Source organism: Uloborus diversus, unplaced genomic scaffold, assembly GCF_026930045.1.
Source record: "Uloborus diversus isolate 005 unplaced genomic scaffold, Udiv.v.3.1 scaffold_17, whole genome shotgun sequence".
Classification (NCBI taxonomy): domain Eukaryota; kingdom Metazoa; phylum Arthropoda; class Arachnida; order Araneae; family Uloboridae; genus Uloborus; species Uloborus diversus.
The window spans coordinates 548,468-573,146 of record NW_026558318.1 but is presented as its reverse complement, the minus strand read 5'-3'; the positions used below and the strand labels follow the sequence as shown (position 1 = coordinate 573,146).

Below are 24,679 nucleotides of genomic sequence, written 5' to 3'. Positions count from 1 at the left end.
CGTTATAATTTGGCGGACACTTGGCGATATATCGCCAGTCTTTTGGTCACCAAGTTTTGTCGCCAACTTGGCGACAAATTTGGCGATTTTTTTTTAAATCTTGTTTTAATTTGGCCACTGTTGGTGATATTTAGAGAGTAAACTATTGAATCACATTAAAACTGCCAATAATGAGAAAATGACATTAAATTGGAGTAAAAGGAAGTCATGTGATGCACACATCAGCTCGTTTTAATCACAAATTAGACCTTTAACAAATGACTTGTCTCGAAACAATGTTCACCTCGAAATCATCATCGTGTTGATGTCGGAACAACTTGCCCCACCCGTGGAACAACTAGCCCCAAGAAGGGGCAAGCACTTCTTGACTTTTGGTGCTATAAAATTAATTGTAAAAAAATCATTCAAAATACTACACAAAAGACAGTTGTTACATCATACAGGGGTGATTGTGAGTTCATCAAAAAATACCTGAAAGTTTCAAAGCGAAAACGGGGGGGGGATCTTTGGTCCCTATTACTTAAGTGCACCTTTGCCATAGTAATAGTTCTGAGTCAAAATAGTGTGTGTACACTTGATTAAATTTTTAATGGATTACAAAGTTAAGAGTTGGTGTTATACAAATTATCTTGACATTTGTCCATCTTAAGGGATAGGTGTCCATCTTAAGGCACTTGCAGGTATATTTGATGAGTATTATATAATTTTTAAAAAAATGTGGAGGTAGGGAGTTAAAGGCATAACAAAAAAAAAAACATAATTCCGGTATTTTCGGACATAAAAATACCGGAAATACGTCCGAAAATACCGGAAATTTGGTAAAATACCGGAACACAATCACCCCTGATCATAGGGGCATATATTACTCTATTTTAACTTCAGAGTAATAATTCTAGAACTACGTTTTCATAACAAATTTTGAGCTTGTTTAAAAAACGGAACTTCTATCCCCGCTCTCCCCTACAGCAGCACTACCGGGTGTGCAGTGCTGCAGAGGTGGCTAAAATTCTAAGGAGAGAAGAAAAATCCCCAAAGTCTTGACTACATTTGGTCGGCAAGTTATCAATTTTTATTTCTGGAAACTAATGGTAAAAAAACATTTTTAATTCCTATTATTGGAAATATATAGGAATTCCGTATTCATAAAATGAAGTTTGAATTTAGACACCCCTGTTTCTGGACAAAATTATAAGGACAATTATATTTCTGTGCTCTAAAAAGCAAAATTTGCTTGTTTTTTGCTATGCACACTGCACTGAATAACGATATAAATGTTTAGTTAGCGGTCGAGGTGACATTACATTCAATTTTTGCAATTATGTCGCTAGGTACTAAATTTAAGGGTTTACAGTACCTCAAAAATGACCAAACGATCAAAAAAGAAATTTTATTGCTCCTTTCGAAACTAAACACCAGTCCAAACACAGGGGAAAAGTTTCATTGCTTTAGTTTAAATATTTAAAAAGTTATGAGTGGTTTTAGGTCATGCTCGCTATGTGTTCTTATGCAAAAGAAAAACTTTAAATTGATTTTTCTCGATGATCGTTTTTTTTTTTGTGTGTGTGTTTTCGTGTCATAAGAATCCCTAAGGATTTTTTTCTATTAAAGATACAGCTTTAAAGGAATACTTTTTGCAATGAGGATAATATATTTAACAAAACTGTACATTGGATAAGCATTTCATAAATTATTCAAATGTTTAGAGCATGTTATACCTTTAAAAGTCAATTTTTTGGAAAAAAAATAAGATCTTTTACGTAATTGATCACAGAAAATTTCTAGTAAACACAAAAGCAAATGAATGCTCAGATTTTTAGAAGATTTAGATTTATTTCGTTTGGCAAAAAGCTTTTTTTATATTAATTCAAAAACAAAAACGCCTTAGGGATTTTAAAAAGTTGAAATTTTCCTAAATGTTTTAAAAATTCAAAACATTTAGGAAAAGTAAGCAATATTTTAAAATTTTGAAAATAAATGATTGATTATAAAGTAAGTAAGTATGTTATGGTTTCAATGAAAAATGTAATTTACTTAAATATAAAAAAATTGCTTGAAAGGTACTGTGTCCCCTTAAAGAATTTGAGAAAAGGAAAGCGGTTGGTTTAAAAACTTCACAACTTACTGTACATCAAATAACAACAAATCTGAAAAGACAGATATTAGTCATTTAGATTTTTCTCAAAAATCTCGGCAAATAAGGACCACAAAAAATCTTCCGTTTCTGTATGTGTGATAATAAAACGAAATTGCTTCAAAAAACAAAACTTAGACGGGAATTCAGGTTACGATGCAGTTCTCGAACTATTCAACTTGTTTTACAAACGAGCTGATGTGTGCATCACATGACTTCCTTTTACTCCAATTTAAAGATAATAGTGCCTCGGAGTGAGCAAAAAAAAAAAAAAAACACTTGAAATACTTTCATTCCAAGTCTGTTGCGAACCGAAGCAGAGAAAACCATAGACTAATAATAAGAGTAGACCGAGCTATGGCAACCCTTTTGGTGCTCATAAACCAAACCATGTGACTGGTGGATATCCTAGCAACAGCGGGCGTTAATCGTAGCAGACGATCAACGCCCGCGAGAAATAAAATAAATAGAATTGATGGAACACGGAAGAATGATCTTTTATGGAGTCCGATTTGTAAATTTGTTATTCTCAGTTGTAAATATTTTAATATAGTGAGTTTTTCGTTTAGATAGTATTGTGCATTTTCTTTAGTCAATTTCAATAACTCTCTAAGCAATAAAAGATGCAAGCGACCAAGAAGAATCAGCAAACGGTAAGATTTTTACCTACCATTTCAATTTAAGATACCGATGAGTACATTTTTGCGTTAGCGCAAAACGTTTACGCCATTTCGTTCACGCCAACGCTGACAGCTCCAAATGAAATAAAAGTTACCGAAAACTGATCAAAAACTACTACTAATGTCAAAATAATGCAGAACTAAAAGAAAAACAGTTCAATCTCTGCACCTGGAAGTTTTTTTTAATGAAAACACATCGTCTTAAAATACATGTTGAGTGCCAAACTATAGATAATGCTGCCATCTAGCAAGCATGCTTCCAAAGTCTTCGCCAAGCCCTTCCACTAGTCACATGATACATCTATGAACCAATTTTCTTCATCAGCAAGAATGAGAAAGCTCGGTCTACTCTTATTATTAGTCTATGGAGAAAACGTTTTATACAGATAAATTTTCCAAATATTGGCAGTTTTAATGTGATTCAATGGTTAACTCTCTAAATATAGCCAAATTGAAACCAAATTAAAAAAAAAAAAACCCGCCAAATTCGTCTCCAAGTTGGCGACAAAACTTGGCGACCAAAAGCTTCAAGTTATAGCACCGCTTGAGTTTACATTGAAATTAACAATGATTTTATCCCAAAAAGGTGTAAAAGACCCCCTTTGGAACATCCGAATGCAACCAAAAGAGAAGGTGCACAACTAGACCCCACTTGGAGTCTATGTACCAAATTTCAACTTTCTAGGACATACCGTTCTTCAGTTATGCGAGATACATACGCACATACATACGTACATACAGACGTCACGAGAAAACTCGTTGTAATTAACTCGGGGATCGTCAAAATGAATTCTTCGGGTGTCTATACGTTCTTAGGCATGTATCCACGTGTGGTCGGGTTGAAAAAAAGAATCAATATTCATTCGGGGGCGAGCAAAATGGAAATGAAGGCCGATTTTTGAGTGAAAATTTTTTCGCGAATACAATACTTCCTTTTTTGTAAAAGGAAGTAAAAAGGAAAAAGTTTCATGATGTGAAACTAATGTTATGACTCTTTAAAAAGTTCATAAGAACAAGGGTTGAGCGTGCCAAAAATGCGTTTTTATGGATAAAAAGTAGGATATTGGAATTGTTTCTCATGAGAAAAAGTTTAATTAGAATAGACTAGATGGTTTTTGCTACTTCTGATACGATTTCTGTGAAGGAAAAAACAAACCTCAAAGCGTACATTTGGAGGCGGCTCAGTAATATGGCCTGAGGAAGTTTCGCAGCGGACGGAAACTATACCAATATTTTTTGCACACGGCAGAATGAGTTCAGAGAGTATTGTTGATGTACTGAGCAATATTTTTTTAAACAAAAGACATCGTTAATTACGAGTTTAAATAGTTTGTTCTAGCAGGAATTAATTACGGGATAGCCTAATTACGGGTTTCTCAACCCTCAAAATGATTTTTTGTGCTTATTTCGTGAAATGACTGTACTGACCGGATAAAAGGCTCGATCTAAGTTTAAACTTTGTGAGGCATTTTTGCACCCGAAGTATGAAAGAATGGGATTCAATCTCGAAACAAGCAAAAAATCATTTTCTCCATCGAAAAAGTCAGGATAAAAATTTCCAAGAGCGTTTTTCAACTTCCATGACATCAAGACTGATAAAAGTGACTGAAAGAATGGGGGACATTATTCATTACTAGAGGTTTTCAGGGCTAAACTCTAGTTGTCCTTATAATTTTGTCCAGTTTTAATAATGACATTTTTCTTATTAATCATGGTAAAATATTTATATTGTATTTTCAAATGTTCTGCATTTCACAATGATTTCTAGCATAAAAAAGCATTTTGTGTAAAAAAGGCACCAAATTATTTCCGATTTTTTTTTTTTTTTTTTTTTTTTTTTTTGTACTGTGCAATTTTCTGTGTGTCCTTATAATTCTAACCACCACTGTATCTCCTGTCCAAAACAAAGAAGTGGTTCACCTACTATTTCTACTGGTTATCTCCACATTTTTAAATTTAGCACTTACATCAAGTTCGCTTCTCACTGTCACAGTTGTTCTGCAACTGTGTCACATAAAGGGCGTTCCCACGAAGCTGTGTCACATTCTGTGTCACATAAAGTTTGCTGTCATTTTCCAATAAAAAGGGATATCACCCCTGCGTTTGGGGGACCTGCGACAAACTGAAGGAAACAAAAACTTTTTTTGGTTATCCTTCATCATAGCTTGAAATGAGCTGACATTTTCAGACATTAGTTAGTTACTATGAACAGTAATTTTATAGGTTTTTGAAAGTATCACTTATATTCAGGAAGAAATACGCATAAGTTTCAAAAATATCAATTTTGTTTGCATGTTTTTTGGCTCACAACGCGCAGAGATTTTCTTCCTGGCTAACCAAACTTTCCTAAAACTTGATAGCATACAAGAAAATCATTACATTAAAATTTGAAACAAAAATTTTGAAAATTTGAATAAATATGAATATTTAAAGCAGTTAAGTTCTCACTGCGCATGTGCGAAAGATAGCAATTCATAATTTTCAAAATTCTGTAACCAAATGAGTTTGATAACTTATGAAGAAAACTTCAGTTGAATACCTTTAACATTTAGAAAGATATTAGTGATTTAATGAGACGCGTTTCATTCATTCTTGGGTAGACGACGAAACGTGCGGGATCGATCGCAAATTTGCAAGACTCAGTATGATTTGTGACAAAAACAGATTATTTGTGAACGACCCCTTACGATTCGTCCCCTCCGTGAATAATTGAATTGCTGCTCATTGAATCACCGATACATTTTTAAATTTTAAAGATATGCAACAGAATTTTTTTTATAAGTTACCCAGTTCTTTTGATTGCAAAATGTTGGAAGTTATAAATGACTATCTTTCGCGCATGCGCAGTGAAAACTTAACTGCTTTTAGTGTTCATATTTCATCAAATTTTCAAAACTTTGATTTCAATTATAGTATAATGGTTTTCTTCTTTGCCATCAGGTTTCCTGAAAGCTTGGCAAACCAGGATGGAAACTGTTGCGTGTTTTGAGCAAGGAAACATGCGAACAAAGTTAATAGTTTGGAAAGAAATGCCATCAAAAATCTATAAAGTAATTGTACATCGAATCAATTTCTGAAATAGCTTATTCCATACCATGAAGGATTATCAAAAAACGTTTTTGTTTCCTTCAGTTTGTTATTTGTCCCCTACATACATGGGTGATAGAATTTTTATTAGAAAATGAAAGCTGGAGCATACATTTTATGTGATAAAAGTTAAAGAACAATTTGTCTCCTATTTATCGAGAAATATGTAAAGATGTGATTTTTTTTCAAGTGTGTTGAAATTAATGAGCGGTAGTGTATGTATATATAATTTCAAAAAGCTGTTATTTCGTATGAACACCATAACTTCTTCAATAATTCATAAGTAAAGCAACATTTGAAAGATTTTTTTTTCACAGCTTATGGCAACAACTGTTTTACCAACGGTTTTTCAAAAAGTTGATTTATTTTGTTTTTCATTAAGCATTGCTTTTAATGTATAGCATGCTGTGAGGGAGGCCTTATTGGTTCAGTCGATTAGAGCGTCATGCGAATAACACAAAGGTCATGACTTCTCCCCCTGAGCCTGAAAACGTCGCTTGTGAACGAGCTTTTTTCCTCTGCAAAATTGTGATCCAAATTTTCATTAATATTTAAGGGGTCTAAGGATCCTTAACCTTCAAAATTTTCAATTTTCTGGAAAAAAAATATATGTTATGCCTAATTTAATTCTGAACAATTTGATATCTTATTTGTTACCATACGCAAAAAACTTTTCAAGTTATCGTGAAAATGCGTAAACTTTCCCCCATAGAGATTAATGTTTACAGCAGTTATTTAAGCCTCTTTTTCTAAAATGCCGGTTTCTCGTTTTGCGCGCATGGTATCTTAGATAGTTTCTCATGTATTTCCGTAAAACTTTTCATGCGTTTGTCTGGTTTATTTTTATGATCTGAACCTAAATTTTAAGTAAAAAAAAAAGTTAATAATTTTTAAAAAATCATTTTCCCCCAAAATTTTGGAAAATTTTGATATTAACTTATAAAATTTAAAAAAAATAATTAAATAATTTGCAAAAAAGTAAATAAATTTAGGTTTAAATCATAAAAAATAAACCATACAAGCATGCACAAAAAAATTTACGGAAATATATAAGAAACTTTTTGAGATATCATGCGCGCAAAACGATAAACCTGAGAAAAAGAGGCTTAAGCAGCTGCTGTTAACATAAATCTCTATGTGGGGAAAGTATACGCATTTCTTTTTTCGATAACTTGAAAATGTTTTTTGCGTATGGTAATAAATAAGGTATCAAATTGTTCAGAATTAAATTAGACATAACATATATTTTTTTCCAGAAAATCGAAAATTTTCTGGAAAAGATTTAGAGATGTTTTTAGTCGTTTTTTTTAGAGGTTTAAAATATTTAGAGGAGGGCTAGATAGATTTAGATTAAGGGATCCTTAGACCCCTTAATCTAAATCTATCTAGCCCTCCTGTCAGAGTAGTCTGACTGCAATGGGGAGGTCCCGGCTCGGGCATGGATGTATTTTCTCTCTTTTGCCCTCGTCCTTTCTACGAGGCTTGTTTTTGAAGTAAGGTCCGTTTAAAAATAAAAAAAACAAGTATAGATAGAGCAAAGACATTTATTGCGCAAAAATCTACCACCCTTACGCTATTTTTTGACATTGCTCCAGTGATCTTCCAAGCATTGGTCATAGCGTGGTACAGGTTTTTGTATACCTATTCGTACAAATTTGCCGCCTGTGTAGACGACCATGAGGAATCTTACAGGGCTTTGGCTGGGACGTTTTTGAACATCCTCTGGTCTACCCCCACCTCGCTCGCAGCCACTTTCATTTGTTCCGGCATCTAAAGTCTTTCCTAGGTGGTCTGTGGCACAACAGCAGTAATGAGCTCAGAGAACATGTTACCCCATGGTTGACTACACAGGCGGCCATTTTCTACGAATAGGTATACAAAAACCTGTACCACGCTATGACAAATGCTTGGAAAATCACGGAAGCAGTGTCGAAACGTAGCGTAAGGGTGGTAGATTTTTTTTGCAATAAATGTCTTTGTTCTATCTGTACTCGTTCTTTTTTTATTTCAAAACGGACCTTACTTTAAAAACTTCCCTCGTAAGTGTGAATGTGTTGTTCTGCGCCTACCCTATAAAGGGGTCCGTATGGCATATGTGTACTGTGGAAGTCGCTCTTGACACCAAATGACGGTACAGTTGGAAAAGTAAAGTCCAAAATGCCAGTCTAACTGACAACAACAGCAAATCTATCTTTCTGTAGAATAAAATGTGAAAGATTATTTATTTCAACATAGTAAACCGCAAAATGACTTTTAAAAATGAGTCCAATTTATTGTCTCACACTTGATGTATAGCATAGCAAGATGGAGGCTGAATTGGTTCGAGCGTCACATTCGCGAATGTCGTGGGTGCGATCAGGGACTGATTTACGGCGGGGCATTCGGGGCCCGGGGCACCAAAGGAAAGGGGGCACCAAATTTCTGTCATCATTTATTTATTTATTTATTTATTTATTTTTTGAGCAAAAAGACAGAAAAAAGACTCCAAAACAGTTTTATGATGGACAATGTGTCATATTAGACTCTAAGCAAAGTCTCAAGTCCTGTTTTTATGTGCGAATTTGATTACAAAACTAAAATTCAGGATGTCAGCCTAGGATGGCATATTAAAGAAATTTTCTTGCTTGTTTGAATGCGACAAGCAAAATAGTCGAGAAAGTGCAAAAGATCTTTAAAAATCTTAACTCCTGTGATTTGGAGGAATCTTTTCCTGACGAATTTATTCATATTAGTTCAATCAACGGAAAAGAAAGTTTAATCACCGAAAAGTTTTTTTAAAAAAATCCATAAACTTGGTAAATGGATACTTTTGCCAATGTAGATACAGCCCTGAAATTGTTTTTGACTTTGCCAATCTCCAATGGTAGTGGAGAACGATCATTTTCGCTATTGAAGAGAACTAAGTGTGCTTTGCGTACTCTCATTTCTGATAGTAAATCATCTTCATTAGCTCTATTATCAATAGAAGGAAGTTTGACCGCAAAGCTTGGTTATAAGGACATTATAGATGAATTTACTACAAGAAAACAAAGAAGAAAACGAAGGAACGCAGAAAGCACATTATGATTTTCCTTAACCATTTGTATCATAGTTTCTCCATCTGCGACTGTAAAAAATTTTCTCACATGAAAATCAGGAATTTATTTTAGATTTATATTAAATGATTTCTTTGCAAAACATCTTAATAGGGAAGTTTTCGATTTTTCAATTTTATTTTTATATGATAGAGTAACATGAACATCATAGGTGAAAAAATTTTTGCGATACGATAAGTAGTTTTTTTTAAATTAATTTTTAAAGTTCAAGCGCCTGTGACGTCAGATGGCATAGGAAGTGACGTCCGATAGGAGAGAAACGCTAGCGAACCGGTTCCCATGTCATGGGAGAAATCGAAGAACGTGCATTCGACTTCGAAGATGAAACGTAAAAGGCTTATCTCCTCGCGTTTCTGGAACATTAAACCTCTCATCCTCTCGGAAATATTCGAATATCATAATTGATAATACTTGAGGAAGATTATTTAGATTGTACTTTAACGAATCCGGCCTCCATAGTGTGTTCAAAAGGATGATTGAATTTCTAAAAAATAAAAATATCAGCACGCTCAAAATGTCCCTAGCGAAAACAAGGGATCTTCGGCGGAAGGCTGCCCATTCGCGCCCTGTGACGTAGGCTTGTGACGTTTCAGAAGAGCGCACTTTTGCGCGTGGATTTTTAAAAATTCATTAAAAATCAACCACGGTGTTTTAAAATTCGGCGATGGTGAATTTTTTAGTTTTGAGGGTCAATTAACAATATGCAATAGCCAAAATATGAACATTTAATAGGTTGCAACTTCCCTATTGTTAACTTTTTTCGTATGAAATCGATATTTTAAAGTGTTCTTTCAATCAAAATAATATCCAAAAATTACCTTCATATTTTTTTTGTGGGGGGGGGCACCATATTTGTCAGTGCCCCAGGGCAGCCAGGTGTGTGAATCGGTCCCTGGGTTCGATCCTTCAATGGACCTGAAAATGTCGTCTTTTATTCCTCGGATGAACGTTGGTCCAAATTTCCAAGAATATAGAATCTAAAAATCATGCTTGCGTTGTTGCATTAAAATCAGAAAAGAAAACTCTTTTAGCATGTTAAATTGCAGTATCATAAATAATTCATCTTATTTTTTTTATTATGTTATTGTCGGTGCTTTTTAAATACTTCATAAAAAAACAAAAGTAAGGCATAATTTTAAAGGTTTTTTTCATCGCAATTGGGGGAAAAACTAACCATACACATTTTGACTGCTTAGGGACATTCCATCGTGACTATCGTGACATTCGCAACTGATTTTCCAACTCTTTTTACTTAAATCCTAAAGCAAAACGAAATTTTTTTTGTTTAATATGCAGATTTAAAATGTAAAAGGCTACTATCTTTCATTTCTACCAAGAATTTGAAGCAAAATAATCGCTGATAGGTATTTTTTCACCAAGAAAGACATTGTGACTAACGTAACATTTTTGCAACCCTGAGAAACAATGCTTATGTTTACGAGATAAATTTTTCTGAAAGTTACGCGGGCATTCAAAATTGGCTGATATATTTGTAAAAGATAAACAGTCTATTTTAAAAAATATACTACACATTTATTACAGCTGGATTTTTTAGGGGTGCTTTTGCGAAAGACTCTGTGACTAACGTAACCATCGAATGCATGCGTATAAAAAACTTTTTGTAATCAAACTCTTGCATTTTCATGACTTTTATACTTTTTAGGAACGTTTTACTTCCTTTTACAAAAAAGGAAGTATTGAATTCGCAAAAAAAAAAAAAAAATTCACTCAAAAATCGGACTTAATTTCCATTTTGCTCACCCCTGAATGAATGTTGAGGGTTTTTTTCCACCCGACCACACATGCATATACAGTAAAACCTGTAAAGTTGACCACCTTTGTAAGTTGACCACCTGTCTATGTTGACCGCTTTTGTCAGGAACGGAATTAGTCCTATCTTATATAATGAAGGAAAACCTCTGTAACTTGACCACCTCTCTATCTTGACCACCTGTCTATCTTGACCACTAATGAACACCAAATTTGGTTTGGAGTACTGTAAAAAACCCTTTGTAAGTTGACCACTTGGTTTAGTTTTTAAAATTTTACTTAGCAATTATTTTATTTTAGTATTATTTTTTTGTAGCTTTCCAAGAATATTTTTGATACCAGAACAGCATTTTAATAACTAAATGAAACAGCAGCATAACTAAACCTCCTTTTGAGTTTAACCACATGGGAAAACTACTAAGAACCCTTTTATTTCTCAAACTTGTTTTTCTTTTGTTGATCTATTTGAGATTGCCCTTTGTACTCTCTGTTCAATGAAAACATGCGTCAATAGAAAAGTACAAAGTATTTTTTTCCAGTTGCAATATTTTGTGGCAACAATGGAATTGTGCTAAAGAGTAAAGTTACTTCCATTGAAGTATTTCTGGTGCAAATGATTAAGAGATAGGACACACACACACATTTTCATTTTCAACTGCTTTTTTGAACTATGAGAGTCTAGCTTGTTGCTCTTTGTGTTATAGTTTTACATAAAACGGCTTAAAAAAGAAAGTTAGTTGAACTTGAGATCAATAAAAAGTATAAAAAATTAAAATTAATTGAAAAGGGAGAAAGCCGGAGAGAATTTTTTTTTTTTTTGACTTATCTCGGGCATGTTTAGCAATGCTAAACAACCCCCATGAATCCAAATATCTGCAAAAAATCCAAGAACAGCAATGGGTCACTAAGGACCTCGTCCTTCGTAAAACCCAAACAAGAAAGAATGTGCTCAGGTGAAACCTCTCCAGCAGAGCACCAGTGACACTCCGGAAAAGTCTTGATATTCCCAGAGAATCTAAGAGCTTTTGTGTGGCCACTCAGGAATCTCGAATATGTTGTCTGGAGGAGTCTACCCTTGAGTCTAAAGGACTCACCAGGACATTTTGCAAAATACCAGGCGTGTCTGGGAGGTGTTTTAAATTGGCGATTGAGCTCCATTTTTGAAATTGTGGAGATCTCACTGAAAGTAAGATCTCCACAAGGGCTCACACCCTCCGCAGCAGCAGATCTAGCCAAAAAGTCAGCCCTTTCATTACCCTCAACTCCAACGTGGGAAGGGATCCATTGAAAGTGAATTGTATGTCCTGATGAAAGAGTATGTAGTAGACTCAGAATGTCCAGGCTGGTCTTGTCGCCCACATTACTCCAATTAGCGAGGTGCTGTATTGAGGCACGACTGTCTGTCAAAATCCAGATTTCCTGGAAACACTCCTCCCGCTGAACAGCACACTGCAGACCCTTCCTGATAGCAATCAGTTCTGATCTAAATACTGAACAGAAATTCGGGTTTCTGATTTTAAATTCCAAGGCCCCAGAGGGAGTAGGAATGAATACTCCACTGCCCGAAACGCCATCTTCTCCCCTGCTTCCATCTGTATAGATTTTCAAGGAGAAATGTGGTATATTATGTATAGTTTCCAGGGCCATTTGTTTAACTAGGTCCGGTGGATCTGAACTCTTGATCACACTAGTCAAGAGCTCGTCATGGAAATAAATTCCCTCAAGCTCCAATCCAGCTCCTGCGTAACCCAGGAAATGTGTTTCCACATCGGAGGGAGGTAAGTTCAAAGACCTTGCATAGGAGAAGGGGCTATGTTTCTTCAAACGAGTATTATCATTCCATGCAAGAAGGTAGGCTGAAGTCCGGTGTTGTTCTCTATAACTATATAATTTGCTAAAATACCTTGTAAGGCCACACTGTCTTCTTTTTGCAAGGGCAGGCAAGTTGCTCTCAAAGAGCACTATATCATTTCGACAACTATGTCTAAGTCCGGCAATAATTCTAGCTGCGCTAAGCTGTACTCTTTCAAGTTTATTGAGATTGGTCTCTGAAGCACAGGAGTAAACTGGGAAGCCGAACTCCAGTACTGGTCTAATGATAGAAATATAGGTAGTACGGAGGGTACTGGCCTCCGCACCCCAGTTTCGTCCAGAAATAAATTTGAGAATATTGAGCCTCTTCCTTGCCTTAATTGCTTGGCCTTCAATATGTTTATTACTTGTAATCTCTTGATCTAATGTGTATCCAAGATACTTAGCATTTTTAACGTAACTCAACTGGGTTCCGTTTATGGAGATCTTAGGTTGATACCCATATAGATGTCTATTAGTAGTGAAAAAAGTTGTCAAAGATTTTGTAGCATTAAAGATTAATTTGTGCCTTTCAGCAAAGGCATGGGCTTTTTCCATGGCACGGTTGAGTCTGAGCTCACTCTCTCCGACATCCGAGCCGGAGCTCCAGACAATGATATCATCAGCAAAAATTCCGATTTCACAGTGTTTAGCTAATTCTTTTTCAATGCCAGTAATGTACAGAGAAAACGGGACAGGACTCAACACTGATCCCTGAGGTACACCCTGCCCGAGGCCCAAAGGTTCGGACAGGTGATTGTTGTATTTAACTCTAATGGATCTGTTCCAGAGGAAATCAGAGATCCAGGGAAGGGCTTTTTCTCTTATATTAAAAAGATTGTGGAGTTTGGTGATCAAGAGCTGGCGCCAAACCCTGTCAAATGCACTAGACATATCCAACAGTGCGGCAACAGTGTGGTTAGTAGGTTTCTTGTTCTGCGCGTCCCGTATTCTCTGGGTGACATACAAAATCTGATCTATTACTCCATGGCCTTTTCTGTACCCATACTGCTCACTCGGAATCAGGTTATTGTTGTATAAGTGAATGTTTAGTCTGGCAAGAATGAGCCTCTCCATAAGCTTACAGACAAAGGATGTTAGCGCGATAGGTCTGTAGCTCCCGGAGATACCAGTGTCTTTTCCTGGTTTTAGAACGGAGAGAATTAGCTGACACATATGGAATTTCTAAAACTAGTGTCTAATAAGTGCGCCAACTTCAATAAGGAGTTATTTTGTTGAAAAGTAGATTATCATGGAGTATAAATGTATGTGAGAAAAATTTGTAATTTTTGAGAAGCTATGAATTTTTAGGAACTATTAATATCAAATGAGTAACTTTTCATAAATAATAAGATTTTTTTTTAAATCAATTTACTGAAATTTTAAATTTGCATGACACATCATACGTCATTCTGGGAAAATAATCTCTAAAAATATTTGAATAACATTTTAAATAATAGTTTCAAAGTAATGCTAAGCAATGAAAGTGAGTTGAACAGAAAGAGTAAGTGTCAATCAATCAAAAAATGAATACATGGAGCAAGAAATGACGAAAAAAAAAAATCATTACCCCCTTTATAAGTTGACCACCTGTCTAAGTTGACCACCAAAGTACTGCACCGCAAGTGGTCAACTTACACAGGTTTCACTGTATACCTAAGAACGTATAGACGTCCGAAATATCCATCTTGACGTTTACCGAGTTAATTACAACGAGTTTTCTCGTGACGTCTGTATGTACGTGTGTATGTGCGTATGTGCGCATGTATGTCCCATAACTCAAGAACGGTATGTCGTAGAAAGTTGAAATTTGGTACGTAGACTCCTAGTGGGGTCTAGTTATGCACCTCTCTTTTTGGTTGCATTCGGGTGTTTCTACAGAGGTTTTTTGCACCTTTTTGGGAGGAAATCATTGTTAATTCCGATGCAAACTCAAGTGGTGTTATAATTTGGCGGACACTTGGCGATATATCGCCATTAAGTCGCCAAGTTTTGTCGCCAACTTGGCGACAAATTTGGAGATTTTTTTTTTTAAATCTGGGTTCAATTTGGCCACTGTCAGTGATATTTAGAAAGTTAGCTATTAAATCACATTAAAATTGCAATAATGGGGAAATATTATTAAATTGGTGTAAAAGGAAATCATGTGATGTACACATCAGCTCGTTTTATGTTGCATTATGATTCTTTTTTTTTTCTACGTTAGTTTAAGAAATTGAATGGACGGATTCAGTTAAATTAATTCAATTTGAATGTGGCAAAAGAAATCTGCCTTTACTAACTGAATAGTGTTATTATTGTGCTAATTAAATCTTAAATATATCTCTTTTAAAAATTTAACCTTATACACGTTGATAGTTATAACAAAGTCTAATATCCTGTCATTGTACTGTTTATCGTTATAGAAACTCCGTAGCACTTTTCAACGACATATTATTCTGCAAGGTTTACTGATTTGTCGTGTGTATAGTGTTGTATATCTTGAATCGAAATGTAACATTGGAAAAAAAAATTTCAAACATTTTTATTTTAATTCCAGATATCACTGCAAATGTTTGAATTTCTAAATTGCCATTCAACCCTGTATCATATAACATCTTCAAATGTTTTCTAACGAGCTGCCATTACTTCATTTTAATTATTAGTGGAGACATTTTCCAAAAATATATACGTTCTGCTTTTTACTTCCTTTTACAAAAAAAGGAAGTATTGTATTCGCGAAAAAATTTTCACGCAAAAATCAGCATTAATTTCCATTTTGCTCACCCCCAAATGAATGTTGAGTTTTTTTTTCGACCCGACCACACCTACATATGTACCTATGAGCGTATAGACGCCTGAAATATCCATTTTGCCATTTCCCGAGTTAATAACAACGAGTTTTCTCGTGATGTCTGTATGTACGTATGTATGTGCGTGTCTGTGTATGTATGTCGCATAACTCAAGAACGGTATGTCCTAGAAAGTTGAAATTTGGTAAGTAGACTCATAGTGGGGTCTAGTTGTGCACCTTCAATTTTGGTTGCATTCCGGTGTTTCTAAAGGGGTCTTTTGCACCTTTTTTGAGGGGAAGTCATTGTCGATGCAAACTCCAGTGGTGTTATAATTTGGAGGACACTTGGCGATTTATCGCCAGTATTTTGGTCGCCAAGTTTTGTCGCCAACTTGGTGACAAATTTGGCGGATTTTTTTTTTGAGCAATCACGATTGCTTCTTGCTTTCATTTGACTGTTTTTGGCGTGCTATTATTTTTCCCACCGGCGCGGCGCCACCCTCCGCCAGCACCACCCGTCGCATCGGCCGGCCTCACGATGCTGCTCCTCTAGCGAAAGCCGTCTCCAGGTTGCGTCCATATCCTACACACACACGCATACATACACGCACCAACACACACACACACACATACATACACCTACACACATACACAAACACATACACACACACATACACATACACACACACAAACACATACACACACACGCATACATACAGACACCTACACATACACACCTACACACAACTACCCACACACATATGCCTGCACACAGACACAAACACATATGCTTACACACACATACACATACCCCCTACATACAAACACACACGCCTACATACACACACACACACTCGTGATTGCGAAAAACATATTTTGAATTCCAAATGTCAAAATTCAAATTAATTTTCTTTTTCTTTTTTTTAATTTGGTTTTAATGTGGCCATTGTTGGTAATATTTAGAGAGTTAACTCTTGAATTACATTAAAATTGCAATAATGGGGAAATAACGCTAAATTGGTGTAAAAGGAAGTCATGTGATGCACACATTAGCTCGTTTAAGCTCGTCTTTCTTTTTGCTGAATTGCTTGGATTCTTGTGTTGAATGTATATTCAGCAGAGTAATCATTATGCTTTACCCACCCTTCTTTTTAAAAAATAATAATTCTTCTTTAAATTGGAAGTACTTCTTTGTAAAGAAGAAATGTAAAAAAGCCTTTTTAAAGCAGACAGAAGTTCTACATTGTAACATTACTGCTGATATTTTTCACCCTAAATATTTTTAATCAATGTAGATTGTCTGCTTATTCAAAATTGTTAATGAAAATGCACATCAAATTGAATAAGTTTTAAATAACAGCAGTCATTTTTACTTCCTTTTACAAAAAAGGAAGTATTGTATTCGCGAAAAAAATTTCACTCAAAAATCGGCCTTCATTTCCATTTTGCTCGCCCTTGAATGAATGTTCATTTTTATTTTCAACCCGACCACACGTGGATATATACCTAAGAATGTATAGACACGTGAAGAATCCATTTTGACGATCCCTGAGTTAATTACAACGAGTTTTCTTGTGACGTCTGTATGTACGTATGTATGTGTGTATGTATCTCGCATAACTCAAGAACGGTATGTCCTAGAAAGTTGAAATTTGGCACATAGACTCCATGTGGGGCCTAGTTGTGCACATTCTCTTTGCATTTGGATGTTCCTAAGGGGATCTTTTGCCCCTTTTTGAGGGGAAATCGTTGTTAATTTCGATGTAAACTCAAATGCTGATATAATTTGTCGGACACTTGGCGATATATCGCCAGTCATTTGGTCGCCAAGTTTTGTCAGGAACTTGGCGACAAATTTGGCGATTTTTTTTTTAAATCTGATTTCAATTTGGCCGCTGTTGGTGATATTTAGAGAGTAAACTATTGAATCACATTAAAATTGCCAATAATGGGGAAATGACATTAAATTGGAGTAAAAGGAAGTCATGTGATGCACACATCAGCTCGTTTAAATGTTACGTCAGTCACATCTAACTGTTACGTTAGTTCCAGCCTGATTAATGATATGCATTAAGCATTCTTGAAATAGAATAAATATTGAAGAAACGCGTACTTAACGTTGACAGAGAAAAATGTCTTTAAAGTTATTATTTTCAATGCATAAGAGCGGTGACTGTAGCACTTGAAAGATGTCTTAAGCATTGGCTTCCTAGGAGCGAATCGCCGACCTTCGGCGTCGCTTATCGCCGAGAGTAAAACTTGATTCTTCTGCGCATGCGCGCCCGAGCTAAATCGACGTCGTGAGTGGCCACGCCGGAATCACTTGACTTTGATTTCAGCGTCACGCCGAGTAGTGACGCCAAAGCTCGGTGATTTCGCTTCTAGGAAACCAGGGCTTAGGGGGTCCGGGACACAAAAATCCTCAAATTTTGCAATTTTTTTTTATAATTTGAAAAATTGCTGCGTTTTTTTCTGCTTAAGAGGACGTTTGAATCTTGTTTCTACCTTAAATAGAACGAAAGTTATAGTTATTTTTGTTGCATGCATCTAACGAATGTGTACATAACTTTAAAGATTTAAACGCGTTTTTCTCCATGATGCCATTTTTCCCGATTTCTTGCATTCAAACTCTTATAAGTCAGGAACCGATAGAGATAAAGTAATGAAACTTGGAGCATATCTTTTTCAAGCAATTTACTTTAATTTTTATTCGGCGAATTTGAAAAAAACGTCTACTGCAAAAATGATGATTTTTTTAAAAAAAAAGTATCTTCGAATTTTTCGAAATTTTTCTTCAAATATTTTATATTTTTTATTGAATCAATATTTTTGAAATCGCCGAATAAAAATTAAAGCTTAGATATTCGTGCATACTTTTTTGAAAAAAAATTAAAAATTGACCAACAATATTTTGAGTTATAGCAATTTAAGGCAAACCCATTTTTTTTGAAAAAAACTAATTAAATTTAAATAAAAAAATATTTTTTTTTTCATATTTATGTTAAGATTTTGCTTATTAAATAAATGATGAATTAGTTCAAAAAATTTCAAAACTCTAAAGTACATGATAAAAAAAATTTCAAAATGACCCCCTTAACCTCACAAGTGCAGCTCAGACCGTATTAGGATGTACCGTCATAGTGGGGGACTTTACCCTAAAGCTTAGTTTAGCCAGATTGATTAAGGGTGAGTTACTAAGCAGAAGAGAAGACGAAAACTTAAAACAGTTGCTCAAATAACTCCTACAGTGACCGTTCATGCAATATATGTCTCTGAAATTCCACTTTCTCCATGATATTTTGCGTAAAAACTCGAGCTTTATGGGCGATGAGCATGGAGAAAGGTTTATCTGCAATTTATATACAGTCGGATCCCGACTTACGCGAGGGATGCGTCCCAAGACTCCTCGCGTAAGTTGAAATTTCGCGTTATGGAAAATTGTCGTGTATATGATTTTTTTAATAACATACCTAATTACTTTAGGCATTTTAAAACACATATTAAACTGTTTTAGACCATTTTTAACTATATATTACCGTTTCATACATAAACGAGCTGATGTGTGCATCACATGACTTCCTTTTACTCCAATTTAATGTCATTTCCACATTATTCGCTATTTTAATGTGATTCAATTGTTTACTCTCTAAATATCACCATCAGTGGCCAAAGTGAAACCAAATTCAAAAAAAAAATCGCCCAATTTGTCGCCAAGTTGGCGACAAAACTTGGCGACCAAAAGACTGCCGATATATCGCCAAGTGTCCGACAAATTATAACACAACTTGAGTTTACATCGAAATGAACAATGATTTCCCCCCAAAAAGGGGCAAAAGACCCCCTTAGTGACATCCGAATGCAACCAAAAGAGAAGGTGCACAACTAGACCCCACTAGGAGTCTACGTGCCAAATTTCAACTTTCTAGGACATACCGTTTTTGAGTTATGCGAGATACATACACACATACACACACGCACATACATACGTACATACGGACGTCACGAGAAAATTCGTTGTAATTAACTCGAGGGTCGTCAAAATGGATATTTCGGGTGTCTGTACGTTCCCAGGCATATATCCACGTGTGGTTGGGTCGAAAAAAAACTCAACATTCATTCGGGGGTGAGCAAAATGGAAGTGAATGCCGAATTTTGAGTAAAAATTTTTTCGCGAATACAATACTTCCTTTTTTGGAAAGGAAGTAAAAACTGAATTTTTAATGAAATTTTTAAAAAGCTGCATTATTCAACATAAAATACTGTTACGATGCACAAAACAATGATCAATGGGAAATAGAGACTCAAAAATAAAACAGTACTGCACGTAACAGTATGTAGTAATAATAAAATACTGCACTGTAAGAGTAGATACAATAAGTTACATTTATAACTTAAAAATAATTGAAGATGATGATTTATATTGCGCAATCTGATCGTTATTCTAATATATTTTTTAATACAATAGCTTCGCATTTACTTTTATAACATTTACATCTATGGTAACACCCCTCTTTCAGGATCTCTATAATCTACAATACAAGAGCAGATTCCAGCTTCATAGTGTTTGCATTTTGCTTAAACACTACTCTGCGAGCTTCATTTTAAAACTAAGGTTTAGACTTATACGGATTGCCTTTCTCTTGACTTTTAATTATACGTATGAAAAATTCACTCATACCTAATTGTCGCGCTACCTTCGACCCACTTTATAATTGTTCAAGCGTATCAAGAATATTAACTTTTTCTTAAATTGTCGCAAACTTTCGCTTTTCGTTTCGATCTTCGAACTTTAGATGAGACGGCGTGCCTAGGTGCCACAGTTTTTCATCACCTTTCAGATTTAGAATAAATACATTTAAAAAAAATTAATTTGAATTTTGACATCTTGAATTCAAACTATGTTTTACGCAATCACGAGTGTGTGTATGTAGGCGTGTGTTTGTGTGTGGGACGCATGTGTGTTTGTGTGTAGGGGTATGTGTGTGTCTAGGCATGTGTGTTTGTGTCTATGAGCTGGCATAAGTGTGTGGGTAATTGTGTGTATGAATGTGTGTGTGTGGGGCATATGTGTTTGTGTCTGTGTGCAGGCATGAATGTGTGGGTAGTTGTGTGTATGTGTGTGTGTATTTTTGTGTGTGTGTAGGTGTCTGTATATATGCGTGTGTGTATGTGTTTGTGTGTGTATGTGTTGTGTATGTGTGTGTATGTGTTGTGTATGTGTATGTGTGTGTATGTGTTGTGTGTGTGTGTAGTTGTGTATGTATGCGCGTGTGTGTAGGACATGGATGCAACCTGGAGACGACTTTCGCTCTAGGAGCAGCATCGTGAGGAGCCGGTCGATGGTGATGGTGCGGAGGGTGGCGGTGGGAAAATAAAATGATTGGACGCCAAAAACAGTCAAATAAAAGCAATAAGCAATCGTGATTGCTCAAAAAATGAGGAGTAGTGATATATACACACTAATAAAGCTATGTTTATAGTGTGGTGCGTGGTAACTTGTGCAGCCAGTGATGCTGAAGGGATGAAAATACATTCATGACGTCAATATTTAGTAGTCAATAAGAAAGCCGAAACGCTTTGTCATAGACTACTAAACATTGCACCACTATTTCTTTTCAAATATTTTCGTGTTGAGACCGAGAAATTCGCTTTAGCTCTAAAATTCGGTGCTCGTGAAAAACTCGCGTTATAGCCATTTCGCGTAAGTCGGATCGCGTTGTAGCGGGAGTCGACTGTATCTGCAATGAATTGTAGATATCAGGGTCTTGAGCTGAGTCAATCCTCGCCAAATACTGCTGAACTATGACAAGAGGTGATCCTTCTTTGACGTACATGATGCAATCAATAATGAAGCATTTCGCTACAGGGCAATCGCTACTTCCTGAAAAATAAACAGTTTTTCGAAACAGGACTAGTTTAATTGCACAGGATTTTTTTAAAATTTACCTTCAAATCAATGATTGGGCTATGTTCATCTTTCTCCCAGTGGTCTTAGTACTTTGAAAACAAGAGCTAATAAAAGAATGATTTACATATTCATTGTTTTCGACTCATAATTAGTCAGAATTGACTATTTAAAATTAGGATGCAGACAAAAGTTTATTTCTTAGTGTGCAATCGATGAATTTTTGAGGGTTGATTTATATTTTGAGGGTTAATTTATGTTTTGAAAAATTCACAGGTTGTGACAGAAATCTTAGTTCAGAACTCAGTAGTTCCTTAAGTAGCAGACTTAGTAGTCATCAGACAGCGTTGAAGCTATTACGACGTCAAATTCGGAACTATATTTTTGCTTGATGCTGCTATGAGACTTAAAACATTTTTAATTGACTATTTAAAATTAGGATGCACGCAAAAGTTTATTTCTTAGTGTGCAATCGGAGAATTTTTGAGGGTTGATTTATATTTTGAGGGTTAATTTATGTTTTGAAAAATTCACAGGTTGTGACAGAAATCTTAGTTCAGAACTCGGTAGTTCCTTAAGTAGCAGACTTAGTAGTCATCAGACAGCGTTGAAGCTACTACGAAGTCAAAATCGGAACTATATTTTTGCTTGATGCTGCTATGAGACTTAAAACATTTTTAAGCCAATATGATTCAAAAGAGAAACCTTTACAAAGCCTCTCAGTGATTGAGATTGAGAGGGCTCTTTCTGAGACTAAAACAAAAATATGAAGCAGGCAAAATTATCCAAATTTTGAAACCTAGCGTCTTCAAAAACACGTTGTTGATTTCACTATGCCTCTGTGTGGGCAAATATTGAGACTTGAGGCATTTTGAGTAAAATGATATCACAAGCGATCAGTTTGAATTGTTTCAAGACTATACTTTTGAATTTAGTTTTGCTCTTTTTCATGGTTGTGTGCTGAAGAAGGCTTTCAGTACAGTTCCTAAACTCAATGAAAACTTGGGCATAAAATACGTATTTTTCTATAAAAATCTTACATTTGGAAAAGATATGTTTCTTTCTAAATTGTAATCATATTTGTTTATAATGACTTAAAATAATTGGGTATTTGTTCTAGGATTTAAAAGTGTTGGCTGTAGTCTGCTTGCTTGTGTTCTCTACGTTCTTCCTCGGTGTCAGTGCTCAAAGAGATGGCCGAAGAAGATCAGGAAGACGAAAGCCAACGACTGAAGCACCTAAAGAGGCCATGGAGGAGCCTGAAAGCGAAGCTAGTCCCCAAAATGTGGATATTGCACCTGAACCGTTGGCGAAGCCTACACATTCTCAACCAGCAGAGTCCTTGGACTCCCTGTCGACTGAGAAGGAAGCAACGAATCCCACATCTGGCGGACCGCCTTTCATTGTTCCAAGAGGTACCAGAAAGCCACGACCCATGCAGGTGCGTAACAATGGTGAAGCTAGGCCAAAGCCAACTCTGCCGACGTTTTCCAGGAAGAACAACAGGCGGCCAAAACCAGAACGCCATGATTTTAAGAAACTGGAGGAGAACACCCCGTCATCTGTGCCAATCTCAACCACGACAGCCAAGCCCTCCAGAAACTCTTCCAGACGACGAGGTGGTCACTCGTCCCAATCCGATAGAAATTCCAATTTAAATCGCGATTCTCAAGTTCCTGCCCCATCATCATCCTCTGAAGCGGCTCCAAAAAAGAGATTTGGTGGTGCCACTCGAAAGCCGTCTCGAGGAAGCCGAAGAAGTACAACTGTTCCCAGCGTAGAATAAACTGAATTTTTTCATTCATTGAAAAACGAAGGAGATTTTCAATTCGGAATTGAACGAACTTTTATCTAAAGAATATACAGTCGAACCTCCATATATCGAACTTCTATATATCGAAATTTTCTATTAATCGAAATCCCAACAAATTTATATATTCATTACATAGAAAAACTGTTTCTATATATCGAAAAAATCTCTGTATATCGAATTTTTTTTCGAGCCATTCGTAGTTTTTTTTCCACTTATAGACTGTGTCTCATGAAAAATGAAGATTAGAGGAGAAAATTAAGTTTACTAAAGGTTGCTACGGAACTCATAATGAATCTGGGGTTGAAGGGTGTGTAGTTAAGTCATTGTTCCGTTCTGAAGTTCTTAAATTCTCTCAAGTTGATTTTAAATCTCAACCAGTAACATTGTAAAACCATTTTCAAATGATCCCTTTTGTCGGTTGATTATCATGTCTAGTCTTCTTATCTTCAGTAAAAATCATTCAAGTTAAGTAAATTGATTTTTATACTTTTCTCTCGATCACATTGTTAAAACGAAAATCCCCTAATGTTGCTATCAAGTTGAATTGCCGAAGAATATGAAGATGTATGTTGGCGTAAGAATGCAATTTCTGTTAATTTTTTAAGCTTTCATTTAATCCGATGCTCGTATAAATTATAAATTGAGTTTCATACACGAAAATTAACTTTTATTTTAATGTTTTAGCATACTTTTATGATAAAATAAGATCGTTTCCATATATCGAAATTTCTATATATCGAATTTTTTTCCGGCAATTTGCTACTTCGATATATGGAGGTCCGACTGTATTGTCAAGTTTATAAGCCATGAGTGCCGTAATTATGTTGGAGTGATATACAGTGAAACCTGTGTAAGTTGACCACTTGCGATGCACTACTTTAGTGATCAACTTAAACAGGTGGTCAACTTATAGAGGTTGAATTATATGATATAGATGTAATTTGGTGCCTGAAAATAGCGGTTAACTTAGACAGGTGGTCAACTTACAAGGGTGGTCAACTTTACAGGTTTTACTGTACTTGATATAGGTGTTCCTTTGTAATTTTTGTAAAAATGACTTCTTACTTTACTTTCTTTGCTCACTCTTTGGAAAAAAAGAAGAAAAATGAATGCATGTAGATTTTCGTCATTGATTTGTGACTTTTGCGTGAAAACTTTTCCTCGTATATTGTATGATTGCTGTTCAGGTGAAGGTTTGTGTTTGTAAAAATAAATATTTTTTATTGTGTTTCTTAAGGGTTTTTTTACAAACAAAAAAAAACTGGATTTGTGCATTTTATTTTGAAATCATCCTTTAGTTTAAGTTTTAAACTTTAAAATAAAATCCTAAATTTTTTTTTCGTTTTTTAAACAAACAATTTTAAGTTAATAAAAACGACATCTTAAATGAACTAAGTCATTAAAAAACAAAAGAGTATATAGTAGTAGGAAACACATCACAAAATGGACTGGATTTGGTTAACGAGCTTGGAATTTGAAATAGCGAGCTAAGTAATTCGGAAGTTCAATGTGAGATAATTGTGCCAGTACAATTGAAGAAAGCATCTTGAGCATAGAATTGTTAAACTTAACGA

General features: G+C 35.4%; 1 protein-coding gene across 1 annotated transcript in view; it reads left to right on the top strand.

Annotated features, from left to right (window-relative positions):
- The window catches only part of LOC129233102 (translation initiation factor IF-2-like), a 56,734-nt gene extending 33,445 nt beyond the window's left edge, over positions 1 to 23,289 (top strand). The window contains exon 2 of the mRNA XM_054867161.1: positions 22,413 to 23,289. Within this exon, the coding sequence (XP_054723136.1) occupies positions 22,413 to 23,078 (666 nt within the window). The 3' untranslated portion in view covers positions 23,079 to 23,289. The remainder of the gene's footprint in view (positions 1 to 22,412) is intronic.
- Positions 23,290 to 24,679: the final 1,390 nt, after the last annotated feature.